Below are 21514 nucleotides of genomic sequence, written 5' to 3' on the forward strand. Positions count from 1 at the left end.
AAATTACTTAGCTTAGTAAATGCTCATGTAAAAATTACCAGAACTCTTATTTTTAGCACATAAATATTGTAACATTTAGAGGGATTTTTTTAAGGTTCAAAAAACATCTGTGAACTCACAACATATCTTTTCGTTTCTCCCAATTTCCTTTTCCATATCACTATATATTTTTAACATAGTTGAAATAATATAAGTGCTATCTTCCATAAGAGTCATGTTTTAATAGATACAAATTTAATAAAATTTAAAAATGCTAATGTCTCATGGATTCTTTCTGTTTTCTAAGTAACTTTACCTTCGTATTCCAAATGTACTGGTTTTACAAAGAAAACACTTGTTGACTCAACAATATTTGAGCCATTTTCGGTACTAAGGATATGATGGTAATTGAGACAATATCCCCTATTCTCATATACTTAACATCTAGTAAAGACAGTCAATAATTATAAAAAGGGACAAATTAATAGAATAATATCAGAGAGTAATGAGTGCCATGAGAAGATGCGAGCAGGGTAATGAGATAGAAGTGATCTGGAAGGATAGGGAAGGTGTCTAGGGGAGCTAATACTTGAACTAAGACCTAACTGAGAAGAAGGAGCCAACCAGGCAAAGATGTGGGGGAAGGATATTCCAGGCAGGAAGGCAGCAAGCACAAGATCCTGAGTTAGAACACTTGGAATGTTTAAAAATCAGAAAAAGCCAGAATGGTTGAAATAAAATGACGGACACACAGTGACATGAAATCACAGAGAGAGAGGGCAATAGGAAAACACAACAGTTCAACATTTACTTAGAGATTCCAGTCTTTTTCACAACAACATGTAACTCCTATTGAAATTAGTCGTAACACTTGTACCTACGGCAAAGCAACCATGTTCCAATAATCAAGAACCATACACTGAATTTTCAAGAAGTACCTCATTCAAAGTGGGACATCGACATGTAAAGTGTTTATGATATACCAAGCTGAACTGCACCTATCCCAAGACCTAAGTGTAAAATGTTCAAATGCCCGTAAGAAACATTTCTGAAATAGAAAAAGCAACCTGGGGGGCGCCTGGGTGGCGCAGTCGGTTAAGCGTCCGACTTCAGCCAGGTCACGATCTCGCGGTCCGTGAGTTCGAGCCCCGCGTCGGGCTCTGGGCTGATGGCTCGGAGCCTGGAGCCTGTTTCTGATTCTGTGTCTCCCTCTCTCTCTGCCCCTCCCCCATTCATGCTCTGTCTCTTTCTGTCCCAAAAATAAATAAAAACGTGGAAAAAAAAAATTAAAAAAAAAAAAAGAAAAAGCAACCTGGTCTGCCCAACCTAGAAAACAGTTGTATTAACTAATTATTTCCAGCTAACTGTTTTTTCTACTAAAATCTGTACTCTGTGTACCTAAATAAATTACCTTTCCCCACTCACAAATGAAAAAAAATTACGATCTTCATATACCTCAATATTTCTTTTTATATGCAAGATAAGCCAAGACTACACTATATGGTAACTAACTTGAATTTTAAAAAAACTATATACTTCATACTGTTTGATATATCATTTGTAAAGGGACGTAGTTTAGAATTAAATTGTTTTAAAATTCTTTCACGTTATGGGGCACCTGGGTGGCTCAGTCGGTTAAGCATCCGACTTTGGCTCAGGCCATAATATCATGGATCGTGAGTTCAAACCCTGTGTCAGGCTCTGCATTGAGAGCTCAGAGCCTGGAGCCTGCTTCAGATTCTGGGTCTCCCTCTGTATCTGCCCTTCCCCTGCTTATGCTGTCTCTCTCTCTCTCTCCAAAAAATTAATAAAACATAAAAAAAAAATTTAAATTCTTTCACGTTAATGATAGTTATTTCCAAATTTAATAAAACTTAATTTAGGACTGAAACTTGAGAGTACTTATTTATAATCTTAAGTTATTTAATGAACAAAGACATTTAATTAAAAACAGGGTTCTGTGTCTCCCTCTCTCTCTGTCCCTCCACCGTTCATGCTCTGTCTCTCTGTCCCAAAAATAAATAAAAAACGTTGAAAAAAAAAAAACAGGGAACAAGAGGTGGCAACCCCAAAACCATTAATATAAAACCAAAATAAAGTTAGATTTTTATTCATTCAGAAGTATTTAATAAGAACCTACTAAGTGTTTATGGTAATAAAAATAGTAAACAAATAGGCTAAAATTCTGTCGTTGTGCAGCTCACATTTAGTTATATGCAGAGATGAAGGTTGACAGGTAAGAACAAAGCACGGAAACTTGGGCATCACTCTTGACTCTTGTCTCTTCCTGTCCCTGAAATCCCTCTAAATCCTTCTCATCCTTTTTCATCCCACTGACACTGTTTTAGACAACCGACATCTCCTGCCTGTATTCAGCCAACAGGTTCTTAAGCAGTCTCCCCTGCTTCCACACTATTTTCAGCCTATTAGCCAATTTGCCTGGCTGTATAGCCACAAGCAATGTCTTCCTTATTCACCAATGATTCTATTTCCAGTGTCTAGCATAACACCTGGCACATACTGGATAACCAGTACATTGCTTAGTGAATATAAAATGCAGACACGATCATGTCACCACTCTGCTTGAAATTCTAAAATGACACCCAAGTGCTCTTAGGATCCTGCCTAAAAAGCCTTGAAGAAGCAGCACATCCCCACCCACATATCTAGAATCGTCCTTTACCATGTCCCTCGCCCTGTACCACCCAGCCATAAACTTTGTTCCTCCAATGTGCCACACTTTCCCAATTCTGAATCTCTGAGCCCGTTGCTCCCTTCTAAAGCACTTTTCTTCTCTACTCCTTCCCCTGACTTACTCTACCTTAGCTTTTGATTTCAATCTGAATATTGCTTCCTTCGGTAAGCCATCATGACATCCCCGACCTGAGTTAAGTGCCTACCCCATTTGTCTGGCCCATCACAGCACTTCTTGGACTATGTACTATCCATACTATACTATACTATAATTGTGCTCTAATTGCCTTCTTAAACCGTGTGTGCCTCAGAGATGTGAGCTCCAGGAAAGCAAAGGCTATCCAGCTTGTTCACTATCCTCAATTCCTAGCTCAGTGCATAACACATAGCAAGTACATTTAAAACAACATTCAAAAGAAGGCAAAGAAGAACGGTGATTAGGACATTTTGGGAGTGCTCTGGTCTACTGCCTGAGGACTCTTCCAACAAATGCCATGAATATCTATAAAGACTTACTCTATCTTGTGGTCTAGTGTGAGAAACCCATTATCTAAAATCTTCCCATTTTTGGTCCACTACTGCTCAACATTCATACCTCTCCAAGGTATGGTGGACATTTGCACATATCTACTATAACAGTAGACTGTGGGATGTTTTTATAATATATATTTATATAGAAAGACTTTAAAAAGGATTGTTTACTTCTTTAATTTATATTCCTTAAAAGAAAGTGATAGGTCACCTAATTCTTAATAAACTGTTCTACACAAAGTACAATGAAAACTAAGGGAAAAAAAGGTACATGTTCCATGTAAAGACTGTCTTAGTTAAATCTTTTTAGTAAGTTTAGGATTTATAACTGAACTGAGTTTCTTCAATTCAACAAATATTTATCACGTGTTAGCATTGGCATCTGTTGACTCAAAATCATTTATTTGATGCTCTAGAAGGTACTAAAAGAAATATAGAATTCAACTCTTAAGACATTTTTAATCCAGGTGAGAGATAAAATATAAACATATGTGAGATGCAGTAAAACACATGTGCTTTGGAATCAGACAGCTGGAGGTTACGACCTAGTACTACCATTTACTAGCCATACGATCTTCAGTAAATCATTTAAGTAGTTTAAGCCTCCGTTTTCTCTTCTGTAAAATGGTTACAATAATAAATTCCACAATCATAGGGTTGTTGTGAAGATTACATTACACAAGGCAATGAATTTAAACTGCTTAGCACAGTGCTTGCATAAAATACTCCTTCGATCAATGTGAACTATCTATTAAATATTAACACAACAATAATTAAATAAAGTAGTCAATCTTAAGTGGGAAGAACTAACCTCGGCTAGAATTACAAGCTTCAGGTAAATAACAGAATACAGAAAATTTTCTCTCTCTTTTAAACAAGAATCGGACAAAAATCTTGGGCGTGTTTACCAAAATAGGTAAAAGGAAGTGAACAATTTTCAGGTATCATCTGTATAGCTCATGTGTCTACACCTTTATTAGGTAAGAGGGCATCTTTTTTTCTACTCTGATTATTTAACCTAGTAAATTCTTCTACTTTATTTTTTGTTTTCTTTACTTGTCCATCTAATGGTTTCTGTCAATGAAAACTGCAACACAGTATACCAAGTCCTCTTTATTCTTCTGACTTATGTTAGAGAAAACACTTCCCCACTCTGGATGTGTCTTCCCTGTGAAAAGAGCTCCCTTACTGTAATATTCTTAGATTCTCCCCAGGGCTTTTTCTCGCTTGCCACAGAAGAGGTTTAGTGCCTTATCTGACTTTTAAATTTTGGAATAATAAACGGAACGTGCTCACTGATGCTATTTAACTGGAAGGTTAAGTCTAGTTAATTCTGGAGTTCAGTTAAAGGACCCATTTTGCTCTTGCACTAAGCTACAACCTTTTATCTGGTCTTTATCAGTAATAAAAGCATGATTTTGATATCCTATTGGGCTTGTTTCTCAATTTCTTCAGAACCCAGGCGAGCAAAAAAGGTAGTACTACTTACTCCTTCAAAAATCTCAACAGATTATACAAAAATACTTAATGTCTATTGTTAGGATACTGAAATAAGACAGTGAATGAAACTCTGTCCCTGCCATCAAGTAAACAGGCACTCACTGGTCAGACCACCATCTTAAGGAATGCATTACACTACAAAAATTGCAATCGTCAGTCAAATCCCCTCAGATAAAAATTCACTGTTTGGAATTACACACAACCGGATGCTTTTATTCCACCAGTACTGGACACACAGACCCACACAGTTATACGCTTTCTATGTCACAGCCAAATACATAAATCATCGTGTTCACATTTAAGCAACCTGTGGCATCTCTAAACTTATTGTAAATTTAAAACCTTATTTGTCATGATAAACATCTATTCCTTGGAGGAATGCTATCAGGGGTATCATTACGGTCAACTTCAATTGACAGATAGCACTTATACACGATGTTTTTTAAGAATTCGTAAGCCAACTGGGAAAATGGCGATAAGCAGAGAAGCAAATACTGATTTTTAAAATGTGTGTCTAAGCACAGATCCACAGGCCTTCATCTGAGTCCCTTTAGAAACAGTTCTGATAAACTGGATTATCTTATTTCCTAGTTAACAGCAGATTAGAAAGGGCAAGTTGGAAACAAAAGTGTTAGAAACTAGAAAATGCTAGAGACACAGGCACATTGAACAGCAGTTTAAAAAAAAGAGAGCAGACATAAGAACTCCATTAGACTATAAACTCCATGAGGGTAGGAATTGATTTCTTGTTCTATACTATATTCCCAGTGCCTAGCATAGTGCTAGCCCATGGTAGGTAATAAATAACAGATGAATAACGCAGTATTGAATAAACTACAAAGCTAACACTCTAGATCTATATTCTTTGTAGTCAGAAATAGTTTTACACACCACAACAGATTCTGAAGACAAATCCAGATTAACAAAAAACACTGATTTTCTTAAGAATGACACCAATTTTGAAAAAAAAAAAAGTTAACTATATTTAGAATGGTTGCTTTATAAAGAGAGAAGAAGGGTAATATCCAAAATGGCACCAATAAAAAGAATGTTGATAAGCTTCAGTTATCTGAAATATTAAGTTATTTCCCTAACTATACTGGATAAAGGAGTTATTAATATAAAAATTTTGGTGGTAAAAACCCCCATATGGTCATTACTCATTCTCAGGCAAGACTGTAATTTTTAAATATATCAACTTATGTGAAATGTTATATAAATACTAATGAAAAATAATAATAAAATGAGTGTACATAGCAATATTATATTCATTACTTACAAAGTAAATACAGCTAAACGTAACAGTATCTCAAAATAGGTAGGAAAAACTCACACACTCAGTTCACTATAAACAGCATTCTGAAGTTTCTTCTCCCAACCTATTTTTTTAAAAAAAGAATAAAACATGTGAACATATTAGTTTTAAAAATAAGCATACATTGTAATAAAGCATATCTCACTAAAACTCTGACATCATATTCATTTGTGAAAGAACTTTATCAATTGTCAATTGCTGTGTCAGTGTTATTAAGGAATTATTTCTTACACATCCACTGTGTCCATTGACAAACACTGAGTAGCAAAATTCTCAACATATTGTCTTTTAAGCAGAACTACCGCACCATCTTCTCCAGATGGGAGGACCATTGCCCCTTCCACGGCTCAGGGGCTCAATGAACGCCAAAGCAGAGCTAAGTGATGCACTGCTGGTGCTATGAGGGATGTGCCAAGGGAAGGGCAAGAAACAGCCAGGCACCTGACAAAGACAGATCCGTAAGCAGTCACAAACTAACTACTTCGTAAACTCCTGAACAACAGAAACATTATTAGAGGTACCCCCAGACCAGTTAGCCTGGCCTCTAACAACTTGAACTTTTTTGGAAAAGTAAACCACTTAACATCTCAATTTCCATGTGCAAGGGTTAGGATAGGGAACCTCTCTTCTTGCTCTCAAGAAAATTAGGATTTCCTTTTCTTTGAAATGACAGAAAAGAAGAGGGGCGGGGGGAAGTATAGAAGGAAAAACAGCTATGAACAAAAGGTAAAAGAGAAGGTGCTTAGCGAGGGAGATTCTTCACACATTCAGGATGTGTTTTGATCAGGAAGTAAACGGTATTTAAAACTGGTTACTGCAAAGCAGTGATTCCCACAGTGATCCTGAATTTTTGCAGCATTTTATAGAAATATCTGAAAGTTCTAATTCTCCTCAACTAGAAACCTATCCAGACACTGTTTCACAATTTTGAATGAGTAACTGGAAGGCCGGTGATAAAATATTCCCTCCAAATAAAGTATGTCTTTCTTTTGCCTTAACGAATTAGGAGGAAAAAAGCAACTTACAAACCTGATATTTTAAAGAATTCCTTAATATCTTCTTTTAGTGATTCAAGTTTAATCTCAGGTCTCTGAAGACTGGCCTAAGTTTAGGAAGAAGAAGAAAAAGAAGAAAGGAAAAGACAGAGGTCAAAAGTCAGTCATTTACAAAGGAATGTCCAAACGTGCACACTATTTTAAAAATTCCTTTTTGAAGTCAGAGCACTTCAGAATTATCTAGAACAGCTCATAAGAAAGAAGACTTTTTCACCTATTCTTAAAATACAGGATCTGTGATGGTACACCGCAGTCTACTCCACACATAAAAACTTACAGCTTAGGAATATTTAATATTTTTATCTAGAATTTTCATCTTTATGAATCTTAATATCTATTTTTCCAGCAGGAAGAACACTCAGCTTTTATAAATCCATTCTCTTAATATTGTGTCAAACATATACAGTGGCATTTACAACTAATGACCAAAAACCCAGTTGCATCCCTAATAGATGGATTTTTCCTCGTCAGATTGCTGCTCAATGCAAACCTGCATTTGTTGTGCGTAATTACAGAAAACACATAAAATTACTAGTTCGAAATACGTATTCGTGTCTCCATCTCCACGTGCATGCTTTCTATTCTATTCATTTTTCACACTGTAATATTTACCAAAAGTAATAGTTTCCTCAATTTATAATGGCTTCTGTAATTTTCAAAGCGTTGATCTCTCATCATCTAGCTTTTTCTATCAAATTTTAAAAGCATAGTGCTTCAGAAGGCATTTCTATTAGGGTTAACTCATGATAAGCATTTCAAACGTTAAGAAATCAAAAATTGATCTTCCACTCACTACTTTGCTCCTTCTCTTCTATTTTTTAATCTTCATCTATGAAATGACCATGTACCGGATCTTCTAAGTCAGAAACTTCAGTTATTCATAATTCTACTCTAACTCTTCAAGGAGTTAGACCCCTTTCTGGGAACATGAAACATGACATTGGAGACAGTGAGTTATTGTTTGGTTTGGGTTTTTGCTGTTGTTGTTGTTGCTGTTTTTTCATCTCCCTGATTTCCACATAAAAACAGACCAAGCAACTGAACAGGAAAACCAAAACCCCATGGAAAACATTTACAACAAAACTTGGTGATAAGATATCCCCTACAAACTTAAGATACAAACGGTTGGGGACAAACCAATAGCCACAAGACTTGTACGGTATTAGCGCTTTTGCAGGAAAAAAGCAGAAGGAAGTAAGCAGTGTGGTATGTGATGGATGTGAAAACAGGAGAACCCCAAAATAGCCAACACTATTTTCACTGGAACATATGATGAGCCAATTTTAGAACAGGAGCTAAAACTGGGAGGGGTTTTGCCCAACGGAATACAGCAGATGAAGTCTGAAGAGACTGGAGCAGCCGAGCGGCTATGAATTCTTGACGCTGACCAACCAGCGCCCCCTTTCTAGACAAGGTCACACTAAGGAGAAAATCCTGATAGAGTAATAAAAATTGAGGATGACAGGGAACCAATGGATTGCCTGGAAAAGTGGTAAATAAAGGAAAAGGCATGTATCTTGCCTTTCCTATAGAAACTGCACCACAGGGTAATTACGTAATAGATAAGGGGAAATGTTCCTTGATAAAAAGTATTCTAGCTGATAACTAAAACAGATGTGATATCATCAGAATATCACCATTCTGCAACCTCTAACATATTACTAACTCTAAGCACTGAGCAGAAATAGCTGTTAGCTTTACAAAAGACAACCAGATATTATGTGCTTCTTAACGAAAGAACACTCTAATGCCAGCAGTGATGACCACAGGGGAGACACTCAGTCTGATCAAGCCAGTGGTCCAGCTGTCAATTTATAAGTCATGTAAAGGACAGACAAACATGTTAAGTTGCACCATGAGGGCGCAATCACAAAAATCCAGGAGATGAGAAATTCTAAAGGTCAAATGGCTCTGTTCTTTAGTTAATAAAGTGTAAGAAAACCAAAGGAAGGAGAAAAAAAACAGTAGATTAAAAAAAAACATAACAAAAAAAATTTTTAATTGGCAAGACTGAGTTAGGGTGTCTTAGCGTGAGGGATATACCCTTGGTTAATAAAACTATCAAGAAATGCAGGAAAGTGATAACCATAAAAATCAGGTTGTTGGGGAGGGAGGAGTTTGTGATGAGTGGGGCAAAAGGAAGGGATTCTGGTGTGGCAAAGTTTCATTGTTTCACCAGGGTGGTTGTTACAAGGTTGTTCATCTTATAGTTCATTACATCATAGGTTTGTTTTATAAAGTTTATATCTGTGTTTTATTTTACAATAAAGAGCGTCAAAAAAGAAAAAGAAAACTACATCTCCTAATTTATTCTCTCTCCATTCTAAAGTCCCACAAGTAAGCCTAAGTCCTTACCATTCCTCATCTGGGTCAAGGTAACAGCTTCTGAACTGGACATCTTGCCACTTTATTTACATTCCAATTACTCCCTAGGGAGCATTCTCATACTCCCTTAGCCTACTTTTTCTTCTTTCTTAGCATTCACTACCTCCTAATATACCATATGATTCATGTATTTACTGTGTTTATTGGCATGCTGTCTATCATCATTCACCAGAAGCGGTGAGCTCCCTAAGGCAGAGGTCTTTGTCTTTTTGTTCACTGCTGTATCCCGTGCTTAGAATACTTTCACACAGCAGGTGTTCAATAAATGTTTGCTGAATACATGAACCAATGTCTCCCTTTACTAAATCCATCCTCCAGCGTCTTCTTCCCCAAACAAGGCTTTCCTGACTGCAAATCTCCACAGCATACACAGGAAGTCTAAACTGTTCAAAAGGGCACACTTGCCCTTCACGATGTAGACCAACTTACCTCTCCAAATTTATCAGCTGCCCCTCCACCAAGCTAACAACATCCTGTCTTTTCTTACACCTCTTCCCTCAAAACACCCTACTCCTTAGTCACAGTGAACTACATTCACTGATCCCCCAACTGCCATATATTTTAAGGGTTCCAGACCCCCCCCCCACCCCTTGCCTACAAAGATAGTACACTCCGTTTCTCTGTGATGGCATTTATCAGATTACACTGTAATTTTCAGCTCACCTATTTTTCTTTTTGACTCTTAAATTCAAAGGCAAGGATCATGAATTCATTTTTGCATATCGAGTATTAACTCTAGTAATTGTTGTGTGACAAAATTATATCGATCCAACCATGTCCTAGCCTTTTTAACCAATTTTCACCCAAATAAACAAGGAGCTTCATAAAACCTATGTTTTAACTAAAAAGACTGGTTTCCATTCTGTTATTCCTAGGATTTTAAAAGCTGCAAAACCTGGCTCATCATTCAAAAGTACTAGAGCAAAAGGAAATAGATTTTCTTTTACTAAGCCTATATTTGGAAATGACTCAGAAGTCACATAATTTAAAGAATTTCAAGACAAAAAACTGGTCATTCCTTCTAAACATTTTCAAATATTTTAAGGTTGCTAGACTTCCTAGATATATATTTTTTTAATCAAAGGCAAACCAAATTCCTAATCATCAACAGAATTATAAAAATCTTGAGAAATTTGACAACCAAAAGCAGGGTCACTGATAGGAGGACAACATGGTAAGACAGTTCTCAAACATGTTTTAGTATAGCAGCATAATCCTTTTTTCAAATGAAATCTGAACCCAATGAAAAACCGTACGATATAAAATACACGGAAAGTGATATAAGTAGACAACGCAAAGGAGTGTTTTCTCATTGTCGAAGGTATAGTTATATTAAAAATGTATGTCTTTATTATGCTATAGCCTCAAGAATCCAGTTTGTTTTCGCACTTTGCTTTGGTTGCTCAATATAAGGAAAAAGTCTTGATTCACAGAGATAAGTGCTTTCACCTTTAATAGCCTTCCTGGCCATGTCAGCACACTCACAAATTAAACTGCTGCAGGAAATCAAAAGAGTAATGGGAACTTTTTATTTTGAAAACAAATCCTGAAATCATTTACTACAAATACAAAAATCAGACAAGCTTCTGATGCTTATGACTGCTAAACCTACACGTATCATGATGTTGTTCCCACACGATTTGTCACTGGCTGGCTTGTCCCACATCGCAGCAGTCCACCACGAAGGGAGCTTTGTTGAGCAGGTGCACCTACACTCTTCCTACCCCTGCGGTAGGATCCTCGCCCAAATATTCTGAAAGACTCGTGCAGAATTATATCCTTCCTCATCAGCGACACATTTCTAAGTGTCCTTAACATATGAAGATGATGAAAGCAATAGGGTTTTATCCTGGGACCTATTTAGAGACAAGTTAATTTGGAAGCACGTCAGTGGATTATGAAGTATTTAATATAAAAATCCATCTGAAAGAGTGTTGCTTCTTAATATATTTTTAAATTAAGAATTTTTAAATGAATAGGACATTTCCTGAGTCCTTGGATATATCCGAGCACAGTTTTGAAACTACTTGGGACTAAATAAGGATAGGATTTGGCATCAGAAGACCTTGAATTCTCTCTCAGCCTTATTTATTATCTTGGTCAAGTCATTTAACCTCTCTGTATTCTCTATTCTCAGTGTTCTTTATCTAATAGGGAAAGTAATATCTGAACTAGGTTATTGTGAGACTCACATAAAAAATTTTTCAAAGTTATTTTTAGGCTGTTGAAGCCCAGTGTAGATTAAAGCTGTGTTATAAAATATAAGAGATGTCCAGATGGCAGTGGACTAAATGTAAAAAACTTCCAGGGAAGGAGTGCCTGGAGGTACAGGTTTTTAAATCTACAACAAAATTTAAGCCTTTCTTTAAACAAATGCCTTTAGCTCACTATGAGAGCTGGCAAAAATATGATCAAAAATATAATATGGGGCGCCTGGGTGGCGCAGTCGGTTAAGCGTCCGACTTCAGCCAGGTCACGATCTCACGGTCCGTGAGTTCGAGCCCCGCGTCAGGCTCTGGGCTGATGGCTCGGAGCCTGGAGCCTGTTTCCGAGTCTGTGTCACCCTCTCTCTGCCCCTCCCCCGTTCATGCTCTGTCTCTCTCTGTCCCAAAAAAAAATAAATAAAAAAAGAAACGTTGAAAAATATAATCTAATGAGAGTGTACATTGCCCCGCATATATCCTTCACCCATTTATTTATGTTGACATTTCTGACATCCTCTACCATTCTGCAATGTAAAAACACATGACTGTCTCTGCCCCCTCTGCCCCTCACACACACACACACACACACACACACACACACGCACACACACACACACACACAAATCCAGTTTCTTTCCACGTCCACCATAACAGTCTTAAGCCAAAGCATTAGCCACTGGCCATCCTAAATTTCTAAACCTGGTGAGTAAAGAAAATTGGAGAAATTAGTGGCTAATGTCGCGGGTGAGTCAAAGAAACTGGGAAGTAACGTGAGACTAGATACTCCATGAAGAACAACCAGGGCACAGCAAGGTCTACAAAGAGGGTTCCAGTGATCTTTTAATTCCCTCTAAAGAGGCCCCAGCCTATCCATTTCTCACTATGCCACCATACTAATCTTGGACTTCATCTTTCTGTGTCTGAAGAGTCACAGAATTTCAGGGTTAAAAGAAACTACAGAGTTTTTATAGGTCAACTAACCATTTAATAGCTGACTGTCCTCTCAAAGGGGTTTTGTAGCTTAAAAACTCTAACTCAGAAACTCTAAACTAGCTTTCTAGCTTAGAAACTCACTACATCCCTATCTTAGCCAATTCCATCTTTGAATTATTCCGTTAGAAAATTCTTTATTATGAGCTAAAATTGACTACTCTTACCATCTGCCACCATCACAAACACACAAACACACACATCATGTCACAGAAAATAAGCCTAATCCCTTTTCTGTAAGAGACCCTCAAATATTTGAAGAAAACTACTGAGTCTTCTCTAAAAGCTTCTTTTATCAAGGTCACATATATTTACAGATGTTCCAAGTTCTCTTTATATGACAGATTCTTCTCACCACCCTGCCCATTCTTCTCTGGGCAAAGTCTAGTGCAAACAGTCCACTACTGTAATAACTTCCTAACTGACCTCTCTACTTTGCTCTTTCCACTAGACCCCTGATTCTCAAACTTTTAACGCTCAGGAACCTCACTCTCTTAAAAATTGAGGATCTGAGAGTACTTTATGTGGATGATATCAACTGATATTTATAGCATAAGAAATTAAAACAGAAAAAAACACATTTGTTTATTATTATGGAATTTCCTCAGAAAATTGGAAACTGAATTACTACATGATGCAGCCATTTCAATTCTGGGTATATACTCAAAAGGGACTTGAACATATATTTGCACACGCACGTTCATAGCAGCATTATTCACAATAACTAAAATGTGGAAGCAACCCAAGTGTCCACAGACAAATGGATAAGCAAAATATGATATGGACACACAATGAAATACTACTCAACCCTTAAAAAGGAAGAAAGTTCTAACACATCTACAACATGGATGAACCTTGAGAACATTATGCTAAGTGAAGGTAAGCCAGTCACAAAAAGAGAAATACTATATGATTGTACATATATGAAGTGCTTACAACAAATTCAAAGTCAACAAAGTCAAATTCATAGAAACAGAAAGTAGAATGGTGGTTGCCAGGGGCGATGGGGAAGGTGGGAATGGAGAGTTAGCGTTTAGGGGGTACCAAGTCCTCGTTTGGGATAATGAAAAAGTTCTGGAGATGGATGGTTTAGCGATGGTCACAAAGCAATGGGAATTAATGAATGTCACCAAACTACACACTTAAAAAGGGTTCAAATGGTAAATTTTATGCATATTTTACCACAATAAAAATTACTTATTCATTTAAAAATAACAATATAAACCCATTATATATTAGCCTAAATATTTTTATTTAAAAAAACTGTATTTTCAGAAACAGACATTCGTGACACAAAGAGGCACTGTTTTACATTTCTACAAATCTTTGATGTTTGGCTTAATTGAATACAGCTGGATTCTTCAATCTGCTGTGATATTCCATCTGTGGCACTGTTATTTTGATTGATGTGTATGAAAAAAATCAGTGTCACACAGAGATGTAACTGGAAAGAGGAGAGTATTTTAATATCCTTTTCAGATATTGTAGATATTCTCCTTTAATAGTATAAATAGTATAAATAGTATAAAATTTGACTAGTATTTACCTAAAAATTAGTTGCAATGTGGAATCTGAACATCAATAAACTTTTTATGTTTTATTACATAAACATGCATCATTTTGCCTTGTACTTTAAACCATTCTTCTACCTATACATGATTTCATAACATTATGCATTGATCGTTTTGAATATATGAAGTGATGCAGTAGATCAAAAACACTTTATCAAAAAACATCAAAAAGTAACATTCTTTCACATCACCATCCATATCATCAGAAAAGTGTTTAAATATTGGGAAGCCATCAATTTCACAGTGGTGGATTCAAGCTTGAATTTTATCATTGGCAAGAGATAATAGTTTTCCTTGAAATAATAGGTCAATGTTGCTCATTTTAGAGAAAATATCAGCCCAAGTCCGAATGACAATAGTTTGTCAATTGCTCTTTCAAGTAAAAATGGTGTTTCACTTAAAAAGGAGTAGAAGGAGCTGGGCAATTCAGCTCGTATCTCAATGGCAGGAATACTTTTTTCTGGATAATCATATTTCAATACACAGCAGAAGTGTCTTATGCATACTTTCTATTTCCTCAAACAGAATATTGTAAAAATGTGTATTCAAGGAATGAGATTTAATAAAATTAATAATTGTTTACTGTTTCATCAAGGACATTCAAGTAAAACTGACTTTTTTTTTTTTTAACCGTGACTATTCAGTGGTGAAGAATACAATGACTACTTTGGTACTACTTTGGAATGAGTTTGGTACCCGTTCCCGGTTTTGAGCTAAGACACTGGCAGTTAAACCCAACACCATTGCTTCTGTGCTGATGCAAATGTTAGCACAATAAACTTTTTAATGGTTGTATTATATAAAATAATTTTGGCCTGAAAGGGTCTTAGGGGCCACTGGAGATCCACAGACCATACTTTAAGAACCACTGTGCTAGACTTTAGCTTTCTTGAGGACAGCTGTCTTTCACAACTAGATATTTGCCCTGCCATACAGATGAGTCACTCCAGTAAAATGTATCCCTAGTAATCACTCTTTTTCTGGAAAAGACACCCAATTTAGATTCTTCTGGGTAGTCAAGGGAGGGGCAAAAGTTTCTCTTGAGCCTGAAAGATCTTGACTGTCTTCAGCTCAAAACAGTCCATGTACCAATGCGGCACATTTTGGAGAGACTTGTTCTGAACTCCTTCACTCTCAGGAAGTGTCCTACAACAGAAAACTTCTTGCTGTGCCTACATTGGGAATTCACTCCAATTTTCCATCTTGAGTGCTACCTAAACTTTCTCTGTCCTGAGCTGTGTCCTTTCAGTATATTTATATCCTACTTATTTACAGTCTTCTTTCAATAATTAATTGAACACTTCCTATGTGCCAGTTGCCGAACATAAAAGAAAAGACATCATTCTCCCTCACTCAAGGAACTCACAAGGTATTGAGGGACATAAAAAGCTGGGGTGCCTAGCTGGTTCAGTCAGTAGAGCATGCGACTCTTGATCTCAGGGTCATGAGTTCGAGCCCCATGTTGGGTGTAGAGATTACTTAGAATTTTTTTTTTTAAAAAAGGAAAAGTGTGATAAATAAATGCTCTTTCCCACATCAATCTGCAAACATGCTTATCATTAATATCACTGTTTTAGATTTTATCTAATTTCTTCCATCACCAAGAAGAGAGGTTTGATTAAAACATGTTGAATTGGGTATCCCCAGTCCTTCCTAATACTTTTGGTTCTTTCCGAAACTGTAGACCATCTCTGTTTCTATAATGCAAGTAGTCCCAGTGGACATGCATTGTAGCCAGGAATGAGTTTTAGTTACAAATGGGAAATTTTGGCTCTGTGCAAGCTGACCATGCCTTACAATCTGTGTTGTATAATTCAAGCCCTGCTCTGGGTTCTCTCACCTGAAGATGTAGCCCTCCTTGGTTTTCTTTTGCTGACGTCCCACAGCTGACTCACTTCTCTGCTACCACTGGGTGTCTTATCCCCCTTATTCCATATCTTCTTAGCTTCCTTTCATAATACACTTAATGACCGAACCAGTCTTTGGTTCACATTTAGTAACCAATCTTTTCCCTCTCACTTCAGCTTGGCCTTCCCTAATTCAAAAACCCTACATGATCGTCTCTAATCAATCCGGTGCTGAAATAAAATGCAAAGAGATATACCTACTCAAAGCAAACCCATATGTTAATAGTTATCTTACTCCTCAAGTACATAAATTCTGTAAGACGTTCCTTATTTTGAAATTCTATACACCATAATTCATGTCTTCACTGTTTTTAGAAGGTAGGGGAGGGACAGCAAAGTGTCCCCCAAATTGAGAAGGCACTTTGAGAACAGAAACCCCACAAAGTTTACACAGAGTTTTACCGGGTAACTTACTGACAGGGTGGATCAGGCAGACGACGATTCAGGTGCTGTATATTTATTCTCCATAAAGTCTACACCTTAGTGTGACCTTGGGTTTTATAGCGTAACAGGATGGGTAGGACACTGTAGTGAGGTCAAAGAGTCTGCATGCCCCTAATTGACAGCTAAACTTTAGATCTTGTGGCACAAGCGTGCGTCGGGAAAGAGAAACATTACGTTATCTTTAATGGATTCATGAGAGGTCAAAGCAACCCTCCCCTCATCCTAGCCTTGGTGGGCATTTCTAAGTTTTACATATTGATCCCCAAGGGGCCAGGAACACGTAACCCCAGGAGAGGTGATCCAGTGAACATGAACAAAATGAAGGGCCAAAGATGGAGTCAGTATTGTCATCACTCCTACAATTGTCTTACTTTCCAGGATTAAAGGACACAACAAACGCCAAGACAGATATGGGTAAGGATGATACTCTTCCCTGGTTCACACACCAAACACCATCAGAGTCCCTAAATGATTAATTTATATATCAACTCTAGTAGTCCACTCTGAAGCTTAACCATATATATGCCATATCCCACCCTAGAGGGAAAAAAAAAGACAGAAGACAGTAAGCCCTACCCATGGCACAGGCCTATCAATTCCAACATATGTTCTATCTATGCATGTCTTAAAGAAAATATATTTAATTAAAATCTATTTAAATCCACGAAATATTCATTTCTCTATAATAAATGATAAATGAATGTCAGTTCCTTCTCTCCTTTTTATGATCTCTAAATTCTCTATATATGTATATATTTCTGATAATGATAAATAAAAAACAATATTTAGAGATATAATTCCATAAGGTTTTTAGTGAGGGACACTAGCACTGAGATGCTCTGGGGTTCTGAACTTACGACAACATCCTATCAGTCATATTATTCCTTCCCTCTCCAAAGCCTATCTTCTTTCAGTTTCCTTCCTTTTACAATTCTATTATTCATAATAACAATCTGAGCAACAAGACTTATTAAATACTTAATGGAATGGAAATAACATTTGAGGTTTTACACAACATCCATTTTAAATACAAGTAATGAATGATACAAAATAACAATGTTGATCTTGGTGCTAAATATCAAATTTGAATTAAGCCATCACTCTAGTGTCTAGAGGATGAGCGAGCAAATTCAATTTTAAGATGGAAGTTGACCTGGGGCGCCTGGGTGGTTCAGTCGGTTGAGCATCCGACTTTTGATTTTGGCTCAGGTCATGATCTCAGGGTCGTGAGATCAAGCCCTGCATCAGGCTCCATGCTGAGTGTGGAGTCTGCTTAAGATTCTCTCTCTCTCTCTACCCCTGCCCCTCTCCCCTGCTCGCACTCCCTAGCTCTTAAAACCACCAACAACAACAAAACAAAAAAACAAAAAACCAAACAGGTGCAGGTTGACTTTATAACAAAATAACTCAGGAAAACTCAGAAATCAAAAAACATAACCTCTTTCCAGAAACACAAAATTCCATGATACCATGCTAAGACCTTAGATAATTGAACTTTAATCTACAAAAGAATACATTAAAATGCACTTTAATTATAATGTGAAAAAAGAAGTGCTAATGGTAGACTTTCTTTTGCTAAAGAAAGTCTAAAAATCATTTATATTTGTCTTTGAAATATTCTGTGAGATTTTAATTTTCTAATTAAGTTGAACCAACACTGTTCTAGCACTTCGAGAGTATACTCAGACAAAATGAAGACAGTACGGAAAATGCTGGGGGCAGAAAACTGCCCTCATGGTTAAAACTGTAAAGGCACATAACAAATAAACAGTCACTTGTTTAAAAGCATGTTATTAAAACTGATTGTCAAGTTGCCTTTTAAGAGTTAGCTTATTTCTTTAAATGTCTGCAGTAGAGAATACACGTTAAGGGAAAGTTGTTATTACATATTTTTTCAAGTCCAAGATTGCTTTAATATTAAAATATCTATAATTACATTCTTTTAAAGTATAAATCTATAACATTACATCTTTTACTTTATGTATCACAAGAACCAGCCAAATGTAAGTTGAATTCCCATGAACTCATCATCTCCTTACCCTGCTTTATCTTTCTTTCTCTTACCTTGCCCTATTTTTTATTATACCGAAGCAATTCACTGATGTTACATTATCCTTTATTTAAAATTCCAAGACCTGAAGGGGGCGCCTGGGTGGCGCAGTGGGTTAAGCGTCCGACTTCAGCCAGGTCACGATCTCGCGGTCCGGGAGTTCGAGCCCCGCGTCAGGCTCTGGGCTGATGGCTCAGAGCCTGGAGCCTGTTTCCGATTCTGTGTCTCCCTCTCTCTCTGCCCCTCCCCCGTTCATGCTCTGTCTCTCTCTGTCCCAAAAATAAATAAACGTTGAAAAAAAAATTTTTTTTAATTCCAAGACCTGAAAAGCTTTGAAAAACAAAGTCTTTTCATAACTGAATTGATGGCATAATGGGTCCTGACTTGAACTCACTTAGTGGCAAAAATCTGATCTGACCTGAATTGACATGAGACTATTTATAGTCCTTATTTATCACACTTAGTATGAAAATTCACACATTTTGCTGCAGAAATATTAATTTATATAATTACAAGGTGCTACAAGACCACGGTAGGGATAGTAAATAACATTGAATATGCATGAATTACCTTTATAAAATTAGAAAAAAATTTGAATTCCAAAACATATCTGGCCCCAGGTTTTAGATAAAAGACTGTGGACCTGTATTTATTTGTAATACTATCATTTCTCCATGATAGCAGAACTTTATTTTATTCACTGTTGTATCCCCAGGGAGTAGAATTGTGCCCAACATATACTAAATGCTCAATAAATACTTAGTGAATAATCAAATAAAAAACCGTATTTAATTAATATAAATGGAGTTCAAAACAGAAAGAGACAAAAATACTTCCTTGGGACAGTAATCTCCAAATAAGGTTATATCCTACACAGGTCTTGAATCTCTTATTTGCAATTCTGAAATACGAACAGCTTTGAAAACAAAGAATTTGTCATCATTGCTTATTTTCTAGAACTTGAAGTTTTCTTATAAATTAAGAAACAATTATTAACTTATTAGAGCTCAAGCTTGAATAAAAAAAAATCCTTAAAGGAAACACATTTTCAAAGAAAAGCAGAGTCTCGTGTTAAGACTTTGAACTCCTTAGAAGTAAAGATGCTTTCAGCAATCTTTTATCGCCCAGTAAAGTATCTGGCACACAGTAGCTACTCCACATATGCTGTTCAAGTTAACATTAAAAAGGAAGAATCTGATAAATATCATATGACTTCACTCCTATGTGGAATCTGAGAAACAAAAAAGATGAACATAGGGGAAGGGAAGCAATAATAAGATAAAAACAGAGAGGGAGGCAAACTGTAAGAGAATCTTAAGAGAACAAACTGAGGGTTGCTTGGAGGGGTGTTGGGTGGGGGAATGGGCTAAGTGGGTGATGGGCACTAAGGACAGCATTTGTTGGGATGAGCACTGGGTGTTATATGTAAGTGAGGAATCACTAAACTCTACTTCTGAAACCATTATTACACTATCTGTTAACTAACTTGGACTTAAATAAAACTTAAAAAATATTAAAAAGAAAACTCTAGATTTATTCTATTTCCTAAATACATGTTGAGCACCTGGCTCATGCAGTCATTTTGCTAGGTGTAGGATAGAGCAGAACAATGCAGACATACTCTCTTCCTGCTTTCATGAAACTTACACTTTAATGAGGAAAGCAGACATTTCAAAAATAAATACAGGGGCACCTGGGGGGCTCAGTCAGTTAAGCATCCAACTTCAGCTCAGGTCACAATCTCCTGGTTCGTGAGTTTGAGCCCTGCATTGGGTTCTCTGCTGTCAGCTCGGAACCTGCTTCAGATCCTCTGTCTCCCTCTCTGCCCCTCCCCCTCTCTCTCTCTCTCTCTCTCTCTCTCTCTCTCTCTCTCTCAAAAATAAACAAACCAAAAAATAAAATAAAATAAAAAATAAATGCAGGTGTGATAAATATTACAAAAAAGAAACTTCCAGGTACTACAGGCCACTAAACTGGGAGGTTATGTGAGACCTACAAAGTTTGGATGGTCATGGCTGAAAGAGCAGAGTGAAGAACAGTATCACCAAGCTTTGTAGGCATAATCAAGGATTTTGAACATTTTTCGAAGGGCCCTAATAAGCAGTGAGGGTATTAAGCAATCTTACTTGGACTTTCAAGGAATGCTCAGGCTTATGTTTACTGAGAACTTACTATGTGCCAGGCATATTATCTTGTTCAATCCTCACAAATGAGACTTATATTTCCAAGTTGATGGAGGAGCTGATCAGCAGACCTGCAGAGAACAACTAGTAAATCCTGGGAGCAAAATCAACTATCTGAAGGCAGAAGAGAGTTGCTGAGAGAACAAGAACTAAAGTAACAGAAAGGGAAACATCTTGAGAGATGAACTGGTGTCTATAGCCATGTCTTCCCTGGAATCATTCTGAGCATAGACAAGAGGCTGAGAATCAATACAAACCCAGTACAAAGTAGGGCTACCAACAGTGGACAGAGAAATAAGGAGAGCTTTGCCCCAGACTTGGAGATCTTAAGCACATAGCTTTGATTTGTCCTCAAGAAATTTTTTTGAATACTGGGATTCTGCAGAGTAGAAAGCTAAAAACCTAAGCAGGAAACCTCTGAAAAGTTTTTTTTAAGTCTGACAAGAAAAAGATTAGACGTTGGGACCCAAAGGGAAAAGGACCTCTAGAATACATCAAATTCTTAGTTGAAACCCTTGGAGAGCCAGGAAAAAAAAATAGAGGAAGATTGAGCCTAAGAGTCTAAAACTCAGCCTCAATACAGAACATTCCCCAATTGGATTATGGTAACCAGTCACAAGACTATCTCCCCAGTGGAGAAGAGGGTGAATCCTCAACAAAGTTAGATATCATCTAGAAGCTTTACAGTTTTTTGTACACAATGTCT

General features: G+C 36.9%; 1 protein-coding gene across 2 annotated transcripts in view; it reads right to left on the reverse strand.

Moving 5' to 3' along the window:
- The window catches only part of TBC1D19 (TBC1 domain family member 19), a 147298-nt gene that overhangs the window by 114781 nt on the left and 11003 nt on the right, over positions 1-21514 (reverse strand). The window contains exons 2-3 of one of the 2 annotated variants that reach the window (XM_043572824.1): positions 7049-7121; positions 6038-6083 (exon numbers count right to left, since the gene is read on the reverse strand). The exons of the other annotated variant lie outside the window; for it this stretch is intronic. Of the exons in view, the coding sequence (XP_043428759.1) occupies positions 6038-6083; positions 7049-7121 (119 nt within the window). The remainder of the gene's footprint in view (positions 1-6037; positions 6084-7048; positions 7122-21514) is intronic. 2 annotated transcript variants of the gene reach the window in all.

This window comes from Prionailurus bengalensis, chromosome B1 (assembly GCF_016509475.1).
Source record: "Prionailurus bengalensis isolate Pbe53 chromosome B1, Fcat_Pben_1.1_paternal_pri, whole genome shotgun sequence".
NCBI lineage: Eukaryota > Metazoa > Chordata > Mammalia > Carnivora > Felidae > Prionailurus > Prionailurus bengalensis.